Here is a 19,054-nt window from a genome sequence, read left to right as displayed (position 1 = left end):
TACAACTCTCCAAATTACAATAGTTGAGTGATGTTTCAGGTAACTGCAGAGTAGATATGGTATGCTATGTACCATCTATTAATGTTAGTTATAACACCAAAGGTACAATAGTTTACTAATGTTTCAGGTAACTGCAGAGTAGATATGGTATGCTATGTACCATCTATTAATGTTAGTTATAACATCAAAGGTACAATAGTTTACTAATGTTTCAGGTGACTGCAGAGTAGATATGGTATGCTATGTACCATCTATTAATGTTAGTTATAACACCAAAGGTACAATAGTTTACTAATGTTTCAGGTAACTGCAGAGTAGATATGGTATGCTATGTACCATCTATTAATGTTAGTTATAACATCAAAGGTACAATAGTTTACTAATGTTTCAGGTAACTGCAGAGTAGATATGGTATGCTATGTACCATCTATTAATGTTAGTTATAACACCAAAGGTACAATAGTTTACTAATGTTTCAGGTGACTGCAGAGTAGATATGGTATGCTATGTACCATCTATTAATGTTAGTTATAACATCAAAGGTACAATAGTTTACTAATGTTTCAGGTGACTAAAGTTGGTGTAGTTAAGTAGCTTTATGGATATGTAAAATGATTCACAATTATTGGAAATTTTGCTGTCTTTATATGTATGTTGTTGTTGCATATTCTACCATTGGATGGTTTTTTTAGTTCATTTTGATCACATAATGCAGCATTAAGTCAACACTAACATATTGGTTTGTTTCTTTGTCACATTTGCTACACTCTACCTTCACTCATGGTAGTGGACATAAGTACATAGACAACATTTCAGTACAAGTGCCAGATTTCAGTTGCAGTGTTTCAGCGTAAGCTGTGAGATATGCCTAACTTAATTACCTTTTATAAGTAGGCAAACATGTAATTCAACAAATCTAAGTAAGAGAATGGATGTACTAACTTTTAATAAATAATCTTTCTTACACTAAACCAACTGACTGTACTCTTTACTCATTGAATACTTAATTCCTGTTTACAGTGTAACTTTCCCACTTGCAGAACCTACTCACTGACTGTACTCTTTACTCAATGAATACTTAACTCCTGTTTACAGTGTAACTTTCCCACTTTCAGAACCTTCTCACTGACTGTACTCTTTACTCATTGAATACTTAATTCCTGTTTACAGTGTAACTTTCCCACTTACAGAACCTTCTCACTGACTGTACTCTTTACTCATTGAATACTTAACTCCTGTTTACAGTGTAACTTTCCCACTTGCAGAACCTTCTCACTGACTGTACTCTTTACTCATTGAATACTTAATTCCTGTTTACAGTGTAACTTTCCCACTTGCAGAACCTTCTCACTGACTGTACTCTTTACTCATTGAATACTTAACTCCTGTTTACAGTGTAACTTTCCCACTTGCAGAACCTACTCACTGACTGTACTCTTTACTCATTGAATATTTAACTCCTGTTTACAGTGTAACTTTCCCACTTGCAGAACCTTCTCACTGACTGTACTCTTTACTCATTGAATACTTAATTCCTGTTTACAGTGTAACTTTCCCACTTGCAGAACCTTCTCACTGACTGTACTCTTTACTCATTGAATACTTAACTCCTGTTTACAGTGTAACTTTCCCACTTGCAGAACCTTTCACTGACTGTACTCTTTACTCATTGAATATTTAACTCCTGTTTACAGTGTAACTTTCCCACTTGCAGAACCTTCTCACTGACTGTACTCTTTACTCATTGAATACTTAACTCCTGTTTACAGTGTAACTTTCCCACTTGCAGAACCTTCTCACTGACTGTACTCTTTACTCATTGAATATTTAACTCCTGTTTACAGTGTAACTTTCCCACTTGCAGAACCTTCTCACTGACTGTACTCTTTACTCATTGAATACTTAATTCCTGTTTACAGTGTAACTTTCCCACTTGCAGAACCTTCTCACTGACTGTACTCTTTACTCATTGAATACTTAATTCCTGTTTACAGTGTAACTTTCCCACTTGCAGAACCTTCTCACTGACTGTACTCTTTACTCATTGAATACTTAACTCCTGTTTACAGTGTAACTTTCCCACTTGCAGAACATTCTCACTGACTGTACTCTTTACTCATTGAATACTTAATTCCTGTTTACAGTGTACTTTCCCACTTGCAGAACCTTCTCACTGACTGTACTCTTTACTCATTGAATACGTAACTCCTGTTTACAGTGTAACTTTCCCACTTTCAGAACCTTCTCACTGACTGTACTCTTTACTCATTGAATATTTAACTCCTGTTTACAGTGTAACTTTCCCACTTGCAGAACCTTCTCACTGACTGTACTCTTTACTAATTGAGTACTTAACTCCTGTTTACAGTGTAACTTTCCCACTTTCAGAACCTTCTCACTGACTGTACTCTTTACTCATTAAATACTTAACTCCTGTTTACAGTGTAACTTTCCCACTTGCAGAACCTTCTCACTGACTGTACTCTTTACTCATTGAATACTTAACTCTTGTTTACAGTGTAACTTTCCCACTTGCAGAACCTTCTCACTGACTGTACTCTTTACTCATTGAATACTTAATTCCTGTTTACAGTGTAACTTTCCCACTTGCAGAACCTTCTCACTGACTGTACTCTTTACTCATTGAATACTTAATTCCTGTTTACAGTGTAACTTTCCCACTTACAATATTACATAACATATGCCCACTGTTACATTTTAATAGGTTAATAATGATGTATGAATTTGATTTGTTCTATTTCAGCCTGATTAAACTGATAAAGAATAAAGTCATAATTATAGAACAACAATCATTTCTTGTGAAACTGATATTTCACTGAAAGTTTTATCTTTTGGGGAAACTTATAAAAAGTAAAATAAAAATTTCATTCAAAATTTATTCTGTTTTGTGGTTTTTGAATTTGAGTAAAAGCATAGAGGTCACAGTATTTCAGATATTTGTTTTGCAATGTTCATACCCAGAGGAATAAATGTTTCGTCTCTCATTCGATATATGTTTCAGAAGTATGGTTGGCATACTTGATAACTATTGTTTACATATTTAACTATTTTTATTTATATGCTTCACAACTGATTTTTGTATGTTTCAGAATCGTTGTTTACATGTTTCATAACTGTTCCTTACATTGGCTCAGAAGTATTGTTGACATGTTTCAGAATCTTTGTTTACATATTTCATAACTGTTGTTCACATATATTGTAACTGTTCCTTACATTGGCTCAGAAGTATTGTTGACGTGTTTCATAACTGTCGTTCACATATATTGTTACTGTTCCTTACACTGGCTCAGAAGTATTGTTGACATGTTTCAGAATCTTTGTTTATATGTTTCATAACTGTTGTTGACATATATTGTAACTGTTCCTTACACTGGCTCAGAAATATTGTTGACATGTTTTAGAATCTTTGTTTATGTTTCATAACTGTTGTTGACATATATTGTAACTGTTCCTTACACTGGCTCAGAAGTATTGTTGCCATGTTTCAAAATTGTTGTTTACATGTTTCAAAATCGTTGCTTATATGTTTCAAAATCGTTGCTTATATGTTTCAGAATCGTTGTTTACATGTTTCAGAATCGTTGTTTACATGTTTCAGAATTGTTATTGACATATATCATAACTGTTCTTCACATATTTCATAACTGTTCTTCACATATTTAATAACTGTTTCTCAGATATTTCATAACTGTTCCTCACATATTTAACAGCTGTTCCTCACATATTTAATAACTGTTCTTCACATATTTAACAACTGTTCTTCACATATTTAACAGCTGTTCTTCACATATTTAATAACTGTTCTTCACATATTTAATAACTGTTCTTCACATATTTAATAACTGTTCTTCACATATTTAATAACTGTTCCTCAGATATTTCATAACTGTTCCTCACATATTTAACAGCTGTTGTTCACATATTTAATAACTGTTCTTCACATATTTAACAGCTGTTCTTCACTTATTTCATAACTGTTCATTACATGTTACATAACTGTTCCTTACATATTTTGTAATTGTTCCTTACATGGTTCTTAAGGATTATTAATGTGTTTCAGAATCACTGATGACATGTTTGAGGACTTGTATTTATGTTTTAGAACTGTTACCTACTTATTTCAAAACTATGATGAAAATGTTTGAGATGTATCATTTTCATGTTTCATAACTATTGTTCACAAACATGTTTAGATGTTACAGAATGTTTGTTTATATGTTTCAGAACTTGGAACATAAGATTACACATGAACGATAGAGATGGATCACCTGAAAACTAAAACCTTAGAACTCATCGACAATGGTCAGCACAGCCACTACACAACTGAAGCTATGGACTTGGTCCATCAGTTTGAAGCTATTGCTGAAAATATGAAGGTAAATTTGACACTAATATCTGACATTAAAGTTAGAAATATGCATCAAACATACCGTGAAGACTCATCTCAGGAGCAGAAGGAAGCCATACCTCCCAAAAGATTTAAAAATAAGTTTTATCCTAATGTATTAGTATCTCTGTTTCCTTTATTTTGGACATAATATTACTATATATATGAGTAGCACAACAACAAAAGTAATTTTTTCCTACTATGTGCCTTCCATTGAGGGGTCATCTTCTAGGATTATTTTATCTGCACAGAAACAGGTGAGATGATCCAAGCTTTCATTCCAAATTTTAAAAAGGATTTTAAGGCTGGCTACATAGTTAATGGAGTCAATCAATATATCAGAATCATTTTAAGAAATGTTTGTAAACACAAAGAGGTAGCAAGCTACCCAGGTTGTGGTGATCAAGGGCTGGTACAACGCTAACAATTCTCTAAGTATTTAAGAACACAAACAATTAAAAGTGTGTTTCCTCTTGTAGTATGTCTGGATAAAATTACGATGATTAATCTACATTTCAAGGCTATTTTAGAGTTTTAATGTTAGGCCTTGTCTGGCATGATGACTCTACCAAAACGTTTACAGCTGAAAATTACCAGATATAAATAAATCAAGATGTTTAAAATAAGTACATTTTAATATTTCTTATTCTTACGGTTAGTCTTAAAGTATCACCAACCAGGGCCTCACTATTAAGTACAAACCTTCACTTTAACATAGTTCAACAAAGAGCACTTTATTCTTGTTTAACATTTAAACTAATACACTTTTTAACATTTAATTTCAGGCTCAAGTCTTACAGAATGACCAGAACTACAAGGATCATTCATCATTTAAAAATAGTTGTGATGATTTAGTATCTTGGATGAAGAGATTGCGAGAGAAGATTCCCCTATGACTCGCTCAGTCAGTGATCGCCTCAGCCTTGAGACAAGTGTGTCAACCCTAGAGGTGAGTGTAATTAATTTTCTTAAGAATGACTGTAGACAACTGCTTTAATATTAAAGCTCAACTTTTTTCAATATATCAGCACTTTACACCTCTTAGTAAAATATTATTGGCAATTACAGTTTGTATCTAGACTGCTAAATTACTTCTCAATAAATGAATCAATCAAAAAAACAAGAGAAAATTTAAAGTAAAATTAACCATATGAAACTAAACCTAAACCTCACATCAGTGAAATACTTTTAAAAATGCACAGATGAAGTTGAGGTGGAATAATTATGTTACATAATTTCTCTAGTTGCAGCAACTGTGGTTAACAATAGTTGTTCTTTTTTGTATTACAGTATTTGGACTATGCCTATGTTAGTTGTTAATATACAGAGTTCAGAATATGGGAATCTATGGTTTGCATTTTATTTCTAAAAAAATACCAATCACACTGAGTGCATTGTAAGTCTGATAAATGTCACTATTCAGTCAGACAAGAGTAGCTCAAAAGTTAGTGGTTAGTACTATTCACAAAATGCCTTTACTCTAGTCTCAATTTTGAAATTGTGGATGACAGGCACAGATAATGGTTATGCACATTTGTGAAAATATCCAAAACAAGCAAACTAAAATATTTAATGTATTCAACTGTATGTGATATATACGGTACTTTTCATATTAAAAGGCCCTAGTCTGTAGCTTTGTACTTTCCAGCAAACAGATTGAAAGTGGTACACTTTATTTAAATAACTGTTAATTTTAATTTTCTAATGAATTACTGTTGGAACTCATTCACCTTAAAACTTAACAAATTGTACTTTCAGGAATTATTAACCAAGAAAGCTCAAGGCCAATTGAAAGTGGACAATATGGATCATTGTGGAGAAGTGGCAAAAGTAGCCAGTTCTGAAGCTGGTCAGACTCTGATTGCAACAGAAATAGCTGCCCTTAAAGATGACTTTAACAGCCTGTTTACTGAAATTGAACAAATGAAGGAGAAACTAGGTGAGAAATGTATCACGGCCATCTTATAAAGTCATAGTAATATGCATTTAATAATCTGTTTTTGAAAAGTTTTATTATTTTTGTTACTTTACTGAATGGGTTTCTTGCATATTTATTTTATGAAGAGCTTCTTCTAGCAAAACTTGTAACAACAATGACAACCACTTTTTACTTTTCAGAGAGTATCTGTGTACAGCTCCATGAGTTCAAAGATGAGTATGAAAAAGTAAGTGAATGGTTGCAGCTAATGGAAGCAGACATCAAAACCCAGAAAGTTACTTTGAAGTCAAGCCTAGAAGAGAAGGAAGGCATGGTTAAATATTCTAAGGTCTGTTTTTTTGTGTGGAATTTTAAAGAAACTTAAGGATTATATTTGTGAACTATTAGCTGGTAGGTTTATAGGTCACTGAGTGGTATTAACTAGTATTAGAAGATTGGGAGTTGGATAATGTTAGTCCAATATTTATAGGAGGTGATAAACATTGTTCAGACAATTATAGGCCAATTAGTCTTACATCAATAGTTGTCAAGATTTTAGAAAGTGTGATAAAAGATATGTGTGTAAAAACGGCTGGTAGAGAAAACTCAATGTAGAGCAGTAAATAATGTTTTGACCTTCTTGGTCATCATCAGGTTCAGAAAGAAAGAAAGGTGTAACTGACCAATAGCTGACCACATGTGAAGGCGGTTGTGTAATTGAGTGTAGAAATTTAGAGGGCATGCTTAGATGTTTGATTATATTTATTAATATAGGTATAAAAGTGTTCCTTTGTATTGGTTTATTTTGGGCTTGAGTTGTTGTATAAGTTAGGCTTCTTTAATTTTGCATTTGTTTATGTTTGTTTATTAATTTAGTATTTGGGTGTTTTGTTTGGTTATGTTGTGTTTATTTGATTTGCAGTGATCGAAAATGTGTGAAGGTGACTCTTTGTGTTCTTTAGATCTGGTTTCTATTTTTCTACATGTTTCTCCAATATAGAAGTTGTGGCAGTTGTCACATTGTATTTTATAAATAATGTTGGTGTGGTGTTTGTCAGTGTTGTATTTAAATAGTACAGACTTTAGTTTTGTTCCTGGTTTTGAATAAATTTGGTATTAACTGAATATCATATTTTGTTACTAGTTTTGCCAAATGTTGGTTATTTTCTGCTGGTGTCAGGAATATATGGTATGCAGCAGTATATGGTTTCGTGATTTTTTGATTTGTGAGATATATTTACTTTTGTTGGTTGATTTTGCTTTTCGTCTAGGTGTGTGTGTATGTTTTCTACAGTTTGTGATTAAAGATGTATTGCAGAGTTGCTTACAGCAGTTTGATACAGTGTCAAGGATCCAGCATGGTTTCACCGAGGGAAAGTCTTGTTTAACAAATCTTATTACGTTCATTAAGGATGTTAATAGAAGAGTTGGTAAAGTAAATATGGTGATTTGGTTTACCTTGAACTTCAGAAAGTGTTTGATAAGGTGCTTCACAAATGGCTTGTGACATGGTTTACCTTGAGCTACAGAAAGTGTTTGATAAGGTGCTTCACAAATGGCTTGTGACATGGTTTACCTTGAGCTACAGAAAGTGTTTGATAAGGTGCTTCACAAATGACTTGTGACATGGTTTACCTTGAGCTACAGAAAGTGTTTGATAAGGTGCTTCACAAATGGCTTGTGACATGGTTTACCTTGAGCTACAGAAAGTGTTTGATAAGGTGCTTCACAAATGGCTTGTGACATGGTTTACCTTGAGCTACAGAAAGTGTTTGATAAGGTGCTTCACAAATGACTTGTGACATGGTTTACCTTGAGCTACAGAAAGTGTTTGATAAGGTGCTTCACAAATGGCTTGTGACATGGTTTACCTTGAGCTACAGAAAGTGTTTGATAAGGTGCTTCACAAATGGCTTGTGACATGGTTTACCTTGAGCTACAGAAAGTGTTTGATAAGGTGCTTCACAAATGGCTTGTGACATGGTTTACCTTGAGCTTTAGAAAGTGTGTGATAAGGTGCTTCACAAATGGCTTGTGACATGGTTTACCTTGAGCTTTAGAAAGTGTTTGATAAGGTGCTTCACAAATGACTTGTGACATGGTTTACCTTGAGCTACAGAAAGTGTTTGATAAGGTGCTTCACAAATGGCTTGTGACATGGTTTACCTTGAGCTACAGAAAGTGTTTGATAAGGTGCTTCACAAATGACTTGTGACATGGTTTACCTTGAGCTACAGAAAGTGTTTGATAAGGTGCTTCACAAATGGCTTGTGACATGGTTTACCTTGAGCTACAGAAAGTGTTTGATAAGGTGCTTTGCAAATGGCTTGTGACATGGTTTACCTTGAGCTACACAAAGTGTTTGATAAGGTGCTTCACAAATGGCTTGTAACATGGTTTACCTTGAGCTACAGAAAGTGTTTGATAAGGTGCTTCACAAATGGCTTGTAACGTGGTTTACCTTGAGCTACAGAAAGTGTTTGATAAGGTGCTTCACAAATGACTTGTGACATGGTTTACCTTGAGCTACAGAAAGTGTTTGATAAGGTGCTTCACAAATGACTTGTGACATGGTTTACCTTGAGCTACAGAAAGTGTTTGATAAGGTGCTTCACAAATGGCTTGTGACATGGTTTACCTTGAGCTACAGAAAGTGTTTGATAAGGTGCTTCACAAATGACTTGTGACATGGTTTACCTTGAGCTACAGAAAGTGTTTGATAAGGTGCTTCACAAATGGCTTGTGACATGGTTTACCTTGAGCTACAGAAAGTGTTTGATAAGGTGCTTCACAAATGGCTTGTGACATGGTTTACCTTGAGCTACAGAAAGTGTTTGATAAGGTGCTTCACAAATGGCTTGTGACATGGTTTACCTTGAGCTACAGAAAGTATTTGATAAGGTGCTTCACAAATGGCTTGTGACATGGTTTACCTTGAGCTTTAGAAAGTGTGTGATAAGGTGCTTCACAAATGGCTTGTGACATGGTTTACCTTGAGCTACACAAAGTGTTTGATAAGGTGCTTCACAAATGGCTTGTGACATGGTTTACCTTGAGCTACAGAAAGTGTTTGATAAGGTGCTTCACAATTGGCTTGTGACATGGTTTACCTTGAGCTTTAGAAAGTGTTTGATAAGGTGCTTCACAAATGGCTTGTGACATGGTTTACCTTGAGCTACAGAAAGTGTTTGGTAAGGTGCTTCACAAATGGCTTGTGACATGGTTTACCTTGAGCTACAGAAAGTGTTTGATAAGGTGCTTCACAATTGGCTTGTGACATGGTTTACCTTGAGCTACAGAAAGTGTTTGATAAGGTGCTTCACAAATGACTTGTGACATGGTTTACCTTGAGCTACAGAAAGTGTTTGATAAGGTGCTTCACAAATGGCTTGTGACATGGTTTACCTTGAGCTACAGAAAGTGTTTGATAAGGTGCTTTGCAAATGGCTTGTGACATGGTTTACCTTGAGCTACACAAAGTGTTTGATAAGGTGCTTCACAAATGGCTTGTAACATGGTTTACCTTGAGCTACAGAAAGTGTTTGATAAGGTGCTTCACAAATGGCTTGTAACGTGGTTTACCTTGAGCTACAGAAAGTGTTTGATAAGGTGCTTCACAAATGACTTGTGACATGGTTTACCTTGAGCTACAGAAAGTGTTTGATAAGGTGCTTCACAAATGACTTGTGACATGGTTTACCTTGAGCTACAGAAAGTGTTTGATAAGGTGCTTCACAAATGGCTTGTGACATGGTTTACCTTGAGCTACAGAAAGTGTTTGATAAGGTGCTTCACAAATGACTTGTGACATGGTTTACCTTGAGCTACAGAAAGTGTTTGATAAGGTGCTTCACAAATGGCTTGTGACATGGTTTACCTTGAGCTACAGAAAGTGTTTGATAAGGTGCTTCACAAATGACTTGTGACATGGTTTACCTTGAGCTACAGAAAGTGTTTGATAAGGTGCTTCACAAATGACTTGTGACATGGTTTACCTTGAGCTACAGAAAGTGTTTGATAAGGTGCTTCACAAATGGCTTGTGACATGGTTTACCTTGAGCTACAGAAAGTGTTTGATAAGGTGCTTCACAAATGACTTGTGACATGGTTTACCTTGAGCTACAGAAAGTGTTTGATAAGGTGCTTCACAAATGGCTTGTGACATGGTTTACCTTGAGCTACAGAAAGTGTTTGATAAGGTGCTTCACAAATGGCTTGTGACATGGTTTACCTTGAGCTACAGAAAGTGTTTGATAAGGTGCTTCACAAATGGCTTGTGACATGGTTTACCTTGAGCTACAGAAAGTATTTGATAAGGTGCTTCACAAATGGCTTGTGACATGGTTTACCTTGAGCTTTAGAAAGTGTGTGATAAGGTGCTTCACAAATGGCTTGTGACATGGTTTACCTTGAGCTACACAAAGTGTTTGATAAGGTGCTTCACAAATGGCTTGTGACATGGTTTACCTTGAGCTACAGAAAGTGTTTGATAAGGTGCTTCACAATTGGCTTGTGACATGGTTTACCTTGAGCTTTAGAAAGTGTTTGATAAGGTGCTTCACAATTGGCTTGTGACATGGTTTACCTTGAGCTACAGAAAGTGTTTGGTAAGGTGCTTCACAAATGGCTTGTGACATGGTTTACCTTGAGCTACAGAAAGTGTTTGATAAGGTGCTTCACTATTGGCTTGTCACAAAAATTAAATCTGTTGGTGTGAGAGAAATGTTATTAAATTGGATAGAAAACTGACTGGAGAGTAGAGAGTAGTCAAAAATGAAAACAAATCTGACTATGTCACAGTTACAAGTGGTGTGACTCAGGACTCTGAGCTATGTCCTCTGTTGTTTCTGATTTATATTAATTATATTGATCTGGAATGTTTGACAAAACTTTGAAGTTAAAAGATAACATAAAGATTTATTAGATGACTAGCTGTATCAAACATGCTACAGACTTACAGGGGCATTTAGATAATTTGATGGGTTGGGTCAATACATAACAGATGATGTTTATCCAAAATGTAAGGTAATACATGTAGGATTTCACAATTCAAGAATTTTTACAATTTAAATGTAAATATATTCACTATTGTGGTTTAAAAGAAATATCCTGGTATTGTGATAGAAATATCACTTAAGTCATCTAAACAGTGTGTTGTAGCTATCAACAAGGCTAGTAGGAGTTTGGGTAGCATCCATAAAAATACAGAATACAACACAAGGGATATTGTTTCACTGTATATACTACTTATAAGGCAGGGGTGTGCAACAGGCGGCCCGCGGGCCACAACTCGGCCCGCCAAGCCATTTAGTGTGGCCCTAGTTGTTGCCTCGTCTGTCAAACTACAATTGCAGTCATGAAAGAGTACAATATTAAGCGACATTACGCAACTAAGCACTCCTCCCAGTTTGATGAAATTGTTGGTCAGGCACGAAAGGACAAAATTGAACATTTAAAAACATCCATTGAAAAGCAACAAGGTGTTTTTACCACTTTCAAGAAAAATTCAGAACTGGTGACAAAACTGAGTTTTAAGCTTTGTGAATGTATGGCAGAAAAGGGAAAGCCTTTCAGTGATGGAGAATTTATTAAAAATTGTTTAACAATATTCACAGAATATGCATGTCCAGAGAAAAAATATTTGGTGGAGCAAACTAGCCTTTCCCGCTTTACTGTCTCACATGAGGACAAAAGATCTTTCAGAGGACATCAAAGAAACTTTGAAAGAGAGATTGAATTCGTGTGAAGCTTTCAGTCTGGCTTTGCATGAAAGCACTGATATCAATGACACATCCCAACTTGTCATTTTCATCAGAGCTGTTACTGCAGGCTTTGATGTTTTCAAGAGTTTTTAGATATGGCAAGCCTTTCCTCCACAACCACAGGACAGGATATTTGTGAACAAGTGCTTAAGGTTGTAGAAAAGTTTGAACTGAATCCTTATAAATTATGTGGTGTTACAACAGATGGTGCTCCTTCCATGACAGGTAGGACAAATGGATTCACCAAGAAATTTCTAACTGCAATTGGAGCACAAGACGTAGTTGTAAGCCATTGCATTATTCACCAAGAGAGCTTGTGCACCAAAGTTCTGGATTTTGCAGAAGTCATGAAAAATGTCATCCAATGCGTAAATTATATTCAACACGAGGATTAAATCATCGACAATTTAAAACTTTTTAGATGAGCTGGACAGTGAGTATTCAGATGTTTTGTACTTCTCTGCTGCACGTTGGCTTAGTAGAGCTGCTACTTTGAAGAGATTCTGGAATCTGCGAGAGGAGATTAAGTTCTTCATGGAGAGCAAACGCCAGAATGTGGACTTCTTGAGCAATGAGGACTGGCTGAATGACTTAGCATTCCTCACAGACATTACACAGCATCTGTCTGATTTAAACTTAAAACTACAAGGGAAAAGTCAACTTGTGAATAAGTTGTTTGAGCATATTTGTGCTTTTGAGAAGAAATTGGAACTTTTCCAGGTTCAGTTGAGAAGAGCCATATTGACCCATTTTACATGTCTTGCAACCAGGAAACTGGAATTTCCTAATCTGGATTGCACCAAATATGGAACCAGTGTACAAAAGCTGCGTGATGAGTTTGCAAACAGATTTCCAGATTTCAGACAAACTGAAATTAGATTGAAATTGTTCGCTCAACCTTTTGATTTGGCAGTGGAAGACAGTCCTGATGATTGCCAAATGGAACTCATTGAACTGCAGGCTGACATGGACACTAAAAGGAAATTTTCTGAAAACAGTTTGCTAGACTTTACAAACTCTGTGTACGTGAAAAGTTTCCCAATTTGTCCCGTCATGCACAAAGAATTGCCTCCCTTTTGGTAGCACCTACTGCTGTGAGCAATTTTTCTCCAAAATGAAGCTCATCAAAACCAAATGTAGAAGTCAGCTGACTGATGAACATTTGACCAGTCAGTTAAGAGTGGCAACCACTTCTGTCAAAGCTGATATTGACAAGCTCTGCAAGGACTCTAAATTTCAAGTGTCGCACTAAAATGATCACTCATGCAAAAATATAAAATATTATTGCTTGCCATTTTGAGAATTTTTTTAATTTATTGTGCATGTACACGAATAAGCTTGTTTTTTAAGTGGCCCCGCTTGATTGATGAAGTTGGTTATATGGCCCACCGACAAAAAAATGTTGCACACCCCTGTTATAAGGCCTCATTCAGTGTACTGTGTACAGTTTTGTGCTACATTCCTCAAGAAGGACATTGAATTGTTGGAGAAGATTCAGAGATGAGCCACTAGAATGTTGGGATTGTTCTATGAGGAAAGACTGAATTATCTAAACTTGTTTTCTTTGATGAGAAGAAGGGTTAGAGGGCATTTAATTGAAGTGTTTAAAATTATTAAGGTTATTAATAATATAGATCCATCAGGCTTTGTAGGGGTTAACAGTGAAAACAATAGGAAAAGGGTCATAAATTCAAATTTTGGTAGCATAGGAGTTGCTTGCAGTTTAGACAGTATTACTTTTAACATAGGGTGTTTGAATATTGGAATGAGCTGCTTTCAAGGGTGGCAGAGGCAGAAAATTTAACTCAGTTCAAGAAAAGATTAGATAAATACATGAGTAAGTAAGAAGTGGTTATATCTGGGAGCTGGAAGGGATATTCTTGCTAAGCTAATAAGCTTCCTTTTGTCCCTTTAAATTGTTTTGGATTTTATTTGTTAGTTTCGTTTATTTTAAAATCATGCATAGAAGACAAGGACATCATTGCTAATTTATATGCAAAAACGGCTCGTTTGGGTTGAGAAAATATTTTACATAGAAGGTCGAAACGTTGTTTGCTCTTCTATGTAAAATATTTTCTCAACCCAAACGAGCCGTTTTTGCATATAAATTTCTCAACAAGCAGGTTTCTCGACATCACTGATTATCATTGCTAATTATTTTAAAATCTATTTGGTATGTTGGTTTTCGTACAGTTAAGTCATTCCTGGAAAAGTTATTTGTTTTTAAGTATTTAAATGTCTATTTTATATGTTAATTTTGTTTAAAATCAGGCCTAGAAGCAGAAAAATATTGTTAAGTATTGCAAAGTTTATTTTTAATTGTCAATTTTCTTTTGTGTAACATTGGGCTAGAATACTGTAAAACCATTTTAAATATTGCAAGATTTGTTTGTATTTGTCAGTTTTCTTTTGTGTAACATTGGGCTAGAATACTGTGAAACCATTTTAAATATTGCAAGGTTTGTTTGTATTTGTCAGTTTTCTTTTGTGTAACATTGGGCTAGAATACTGTAAAACCGTTTTAAATATTGCAAGGTTTGTTTGTATTTGTCAGTTTTTCATTCGTTTAGAATTAGGCTTAGAATACTGTGAAACTATTTTAAATATTGCAGTGTCTGTTTTAAGTGTCAGTTTTGTTTATTTTAAAGTTAGGCCTAGAAGGAGTTTTCTGTGGTTTGAATTCAGGCCTAGAAAGCAGGAAAATATTAATAAGTGTTGCAATGTCTGTTTAATTTAGTTTAATGTCAGTCCTAAAAGCAGGGAAAGCATAAATATTTTCAGTGTCTCTTTAATTTGTTAGTTAAGTTTAGAATCAGGCCTAGAAGACAAAAGAAACATTGTCAAGTGTTACAAGGCCTATTTTATGTTATTTTTGTTTATTTTAAAATCATGCTTAGAAGGCAAGAATATCATTTTTAAGTACTGCAATGTCTCTTTTATTTATTAGTTTAAACTATTTAAAATCAGGTCTGGAATGCAGAAAAATTATGTTAAGTATTACAATGTCTTTTATTTATTGGTTTTGTTTAGTTTAATATGAGGTCTTAAGTATTGCAGTGTGTGATTTATTTGTTGATTTTGGTTTCTTTGATGTGAGACCTGCAATTAAGATACAAAAAGTTTGTCGAATATTGTTTTTGGATTATAATAATAATACACTTTGATACTTGCACCTCTTGATTTTGTTTTATATAACACGATAAATCAGGTGAGAGTTATGGTGACAGTTATAGACCAACAATTTGAGAAATTCATTATACAGAAACAAATTGTATAGTATGAATTTTTAATTAATTACTTAATTAAAAATATTAGGTATTTTAATCTGTAAATTACATAAAAATAAGATTTTTGGTGAATTGGTATTGAAGAAGTAACATGCTTTGTTGAAGAAAAATGGTTCTTTTGTACAGGGTTTGTTGGAGGAATTGGAGAAAGGAAAGGAGTCAGTGGATAAATTAACTCTCTCAGCTCAGGGACTCTTGACATCACATCTTGATACATACATTCGTAATCAACTGAGCATTCTCAACTCTCGCTACCAAGTCATTTTGAACCTATGCAAGGTCAGAATTTATAATAAATTTCTTGAACAGTGTAGGTGTAAGCAACATAATTGGGTATAATATTTTAAAAGTGTTTGATTAGCTATTAAAGAGTGCATAAAGTGTTTTGTTTTCTTTCCATTTCATTTAATGTTTGGCCTATTACAATATTTGTGATACTTACAAATATATGTCAGCACATAAGACTGTACTTGTGTTTTTCGTGTATTGATTTATGGTAGGATGTCCTAAATAAAGTGGAACAACAGCTGGATCAGCACAAGCTCTACAAAGACAAAGTAGATGAGAGTAGACTTTGGATACAAAAGATGACAGCACTGTTGGAAGAATGTGGAATACCTACTGGGAGTCGGGAAGCAGTGGAGATTCAGTTGGCCAAAATTAAGGTATGTTTATAAGTGTAGTTAATATCTGATTACATATTACTTGTATCAAGGAAAACAGTACAAGAGTCAATTATAATCATCATAACTTCCTGTGCATTTGAAGTGTTATTTTATAGTCTTTCACTTTAATTACAGTGTTATTATACCTACTGCCAAACTTCTGTTTTGATATTCTTTATGTACAAGGTGTCATAATGTGGCCACTGCCAAACTTCTGTTTTGATATTCTTTATGTCCGAGGTGTTATAATGTGGCCACTACCAAACTTCTGTGTCATTATTCTTTATGTACAAGGTGTTATAATGTGGCCACTACCAAACTTCTGTGTCAATATTCTTTATGCACAAGGTGTTATAATGTGGCCACTACCAAACTTCTGTGTCAATATTCTTTATGTGCAAGGTGTTATAATGTGGCCACTGCCAAACTTCTGTTTTGATATTCTTTATGTACAAGGTGTTATAATGTTGCCACTACCAAACTTCTGAGCCAGTATTCTTTATGTACAAGATGTTATAATGTGGCCACTACCAAACTTCTGTGTCAATATTCTTTATGTGCAAGGTGTTATAATGTGGCCACTGCCAAACTTCTGTTTTGATATTTTTTATGTACAAGATGTTATAATGTGGCCACTACCAAACTTCTGTGATGATATTCGTTATGTACAAGGTGTTATAATACGGCTAGTACCAAACTTCTGTGCCAGTATTCTTTATGTCCGAGGTGTTATAATGTGGCCACTACCAAACTTCTGTGATGATATTCGTTATGTACAAGGTGTTATAATACGGCTAGTACCAAACTTCTGTGCCAGTATTCTTTATGTCCGAGGTGTTATAATGTGGCCACTACCAAACTTCTGTGTCAATATTCTTTATGTACAAGGTGTTATTATGTGGCCACTACCAAACTTTTGTGTCAATATTGTTTATGTCCAAGGTGTTATAATGTGGCCACTACCATACTTCTGTGTCAATATTCTTTATGTACAAGGTGTTATAATGTGGCTACTACCCAACTTCTGTGTGAATATTCTTTGTTTACAAGGTGTTATAATGTAGCTACTGGCAAACTTTTGTCAGTATTCTTTATTTACATGGTGTTATCATGTGGCCACTGCCAAACTTCTGTGACAGTATTCTTTATTTAGAAGGTGTTGCAATGTAGCTTCAGTGACGTCTTTTGTTCCAGATTCTTCAGTTACTATATTTTAAGTTTTAGCTACCACCCAACTATTGTATTCTGCTCCCTGTATGCTTGTAATTATTAGGTGGAACATTTGAACTACCTTTATTACTACACCCTGTTTATAGTTTTAGGAACTAAGATTCCATAATATCGATAGTTGTTGTACACCTGCTTGTAATTTCATTAATAGAGATTCCATGGTCTGGTTAGTTGATCTGGACTAATAGTTTCATGAATAGAAATTGCATAATCTGTCTAGTTTGTCTGCATCTGCTAATAGTTTCATGATTAGCAATTCCATAGTCTTTCTATTTAGCCCTTACCTGGTTATAGTTTCATGAATAGAGATTCCATATTCTGTCTGGCTGGTATTCGCCTGATTATAGTTTTGTGAACTGTGATTCCTTTATGTGATTAGTTGGTATACACCAGCTTATAATGTAATGATGTTAGATATTTTGTTAGAGCTTTTGAAATATTTGTAGTTTCCTAGAGCTGGTTACTTTTATTTATTTTGAAGCTACTTGTTTTGCACATGATGGAACTTTATTAAAAGAATGCATGTTACAGTCCTGGATTACAAAGTTATTTGTTTAGTTATGTCATTCACAAATGATTTATCTAACATGTTTTTTTTTTAGTTCAATGCCTTGACTGAGGTATCACTTTTGTTATAATGTTGTTAAGATTCTGGGTTACGGTATGTTTTAACTTTTAGCAGGAAGTTACCAGAAAACAAGAGGAAGGCCAAGCTCTTGTCCATGGTGCTTTAAGTGCTGGAGAAAAAACAATTCACACAACACATCCTACAGGGAAAAATGTCATCACACTTGAAATGCATGATCTCCAGTCTGCTTGGGATTGTCTAGTGTTGAAAGTGTCTGAAGCTAAGGTGAGATTAACAACAAATATTAGTTATTATTAAGTGTGAAAATCAGTGTTATGTTGTCACCAATAGAATACTCTCAATATTGTGTTAAAATTCTGAAATTAATGGCAGTTTGACAACAGTTGATTACTGTCAGTGTTGTATTGAAAGTGTCTGAAGGTAGTAAGAGGTTGAGAACAGTAGACTACTGTTAGTGTTGTATTGAAGTGTCTGAAGGTAGTAAGAGGTTAACAACAGTAGACTACTGTCAGTGTTGTATTGAAAGTGTCTGAAGGTAGTAGGAGGTTAACAACAGTAGACTACTGTCAGTGTTGTATTGAAGTGTCTGAAGGTAGTAAGAGGTTAACAACAGTAGACTACTGTCAGTGTTGTATTGAAAGTGTCTGAAGGTAGTAAGAGGTTAACAACAGTAGACTACTCATTCATTACAATATCTCATGTATGTTATTTCCACTGAATGCTTTGCCCACATGTACTGTATTTGACATTATGCAGTGTAACCCAAGGCACTATACTTGGTACATACTTATTTGGGCCACTTGTCCCTTGTATAATAGATATTCCATGTTTGTCTGTACCATACTGTTTCAAGTCATAATTATACAGCACTTTTCCTCTGATTCAGTGCTGTACATCTCTTTCCTGAATGCATTGGTGCCTTGCAATTTGTATTACTGTATTAATTTTGGGAAGAAGAGCACACCTGTTCCAGAAGTTGTGCAATACCTCACAGGTGTGCTTTTTTGTCATATTTTAGTGTGTCTGTTTTTCTCATGTGGTCACTTTGTACTTTATTACTATATTGATGCACCTTCACCTCTGCAACTTTTGATTCTAGTTTTGGGTAAGACTCAATAAGAATATTTTCAGAATTAGAATTGTTTTTATTGAAAATGTATTTTTGATAGGTGGTTTTCTCTCCTCACCCACTTTT

The 19,054-nt window shown here is 34.6% G+C and overlaps 1 protein-coding gene across 1 annotated transcript in view; it reads left to right on the top strand.

The window, feature by feature from the left end:
• Nucleotides 1-19,054, top strand: part of LOC143227571 (muscle-specific protein 300 kDa-like) — a 314,242-nt gene that overhangs the window by 157,540 nt on the left and 137,648 nt on the right. Inside the window, 9 exon segments of the mRNA XM_076459000.1 lie at nucleotides 4,246-4,273; nucleotides 4,276-4,397; nucleotides 5,194-5,296; nucleotides 5,299-5,357; nucleotides 6,167-6,347; nucleotides 6,527-6,675; nucleotides 15,502-15,654; nucleotides 15,876-16,040; nucleotides 17,953-18,123. Of these exon segments, the coding sequence (XP_076315115.1) occupies nucleotides 4,246-4,273; nucleotides 4,276-4,397; nucleotides 5,194-5,296; nucleotides 5,299-5,357; nucleotides 6,167-6,347; nucleotides 6,527-6,675; nucleotides 15,502-15,654; nucleotides 15,876-16,040; nucleotides 17,953-18,123 (1,131 nt within the window).

The sequence above is a fragment of the Tachypleus tridentatus genome, chromosome 9 (assembly GCF_004210375.1).
Source record: "Tachypleus tridentatus isolate NWPU-2018 chromosome 9, ASM421037v1, whole genome shotgun sequence".
NCBI classification, from domain to species: Eukaryota; Metazoa; Arthropoda; class Merostomata; order Xiphosura; family Limulidae; genus Tachypleus; species Tachypleus tridentatus.
This window is presented reverse-complemented; position numbering and strand designations above follow the sequence as displayed.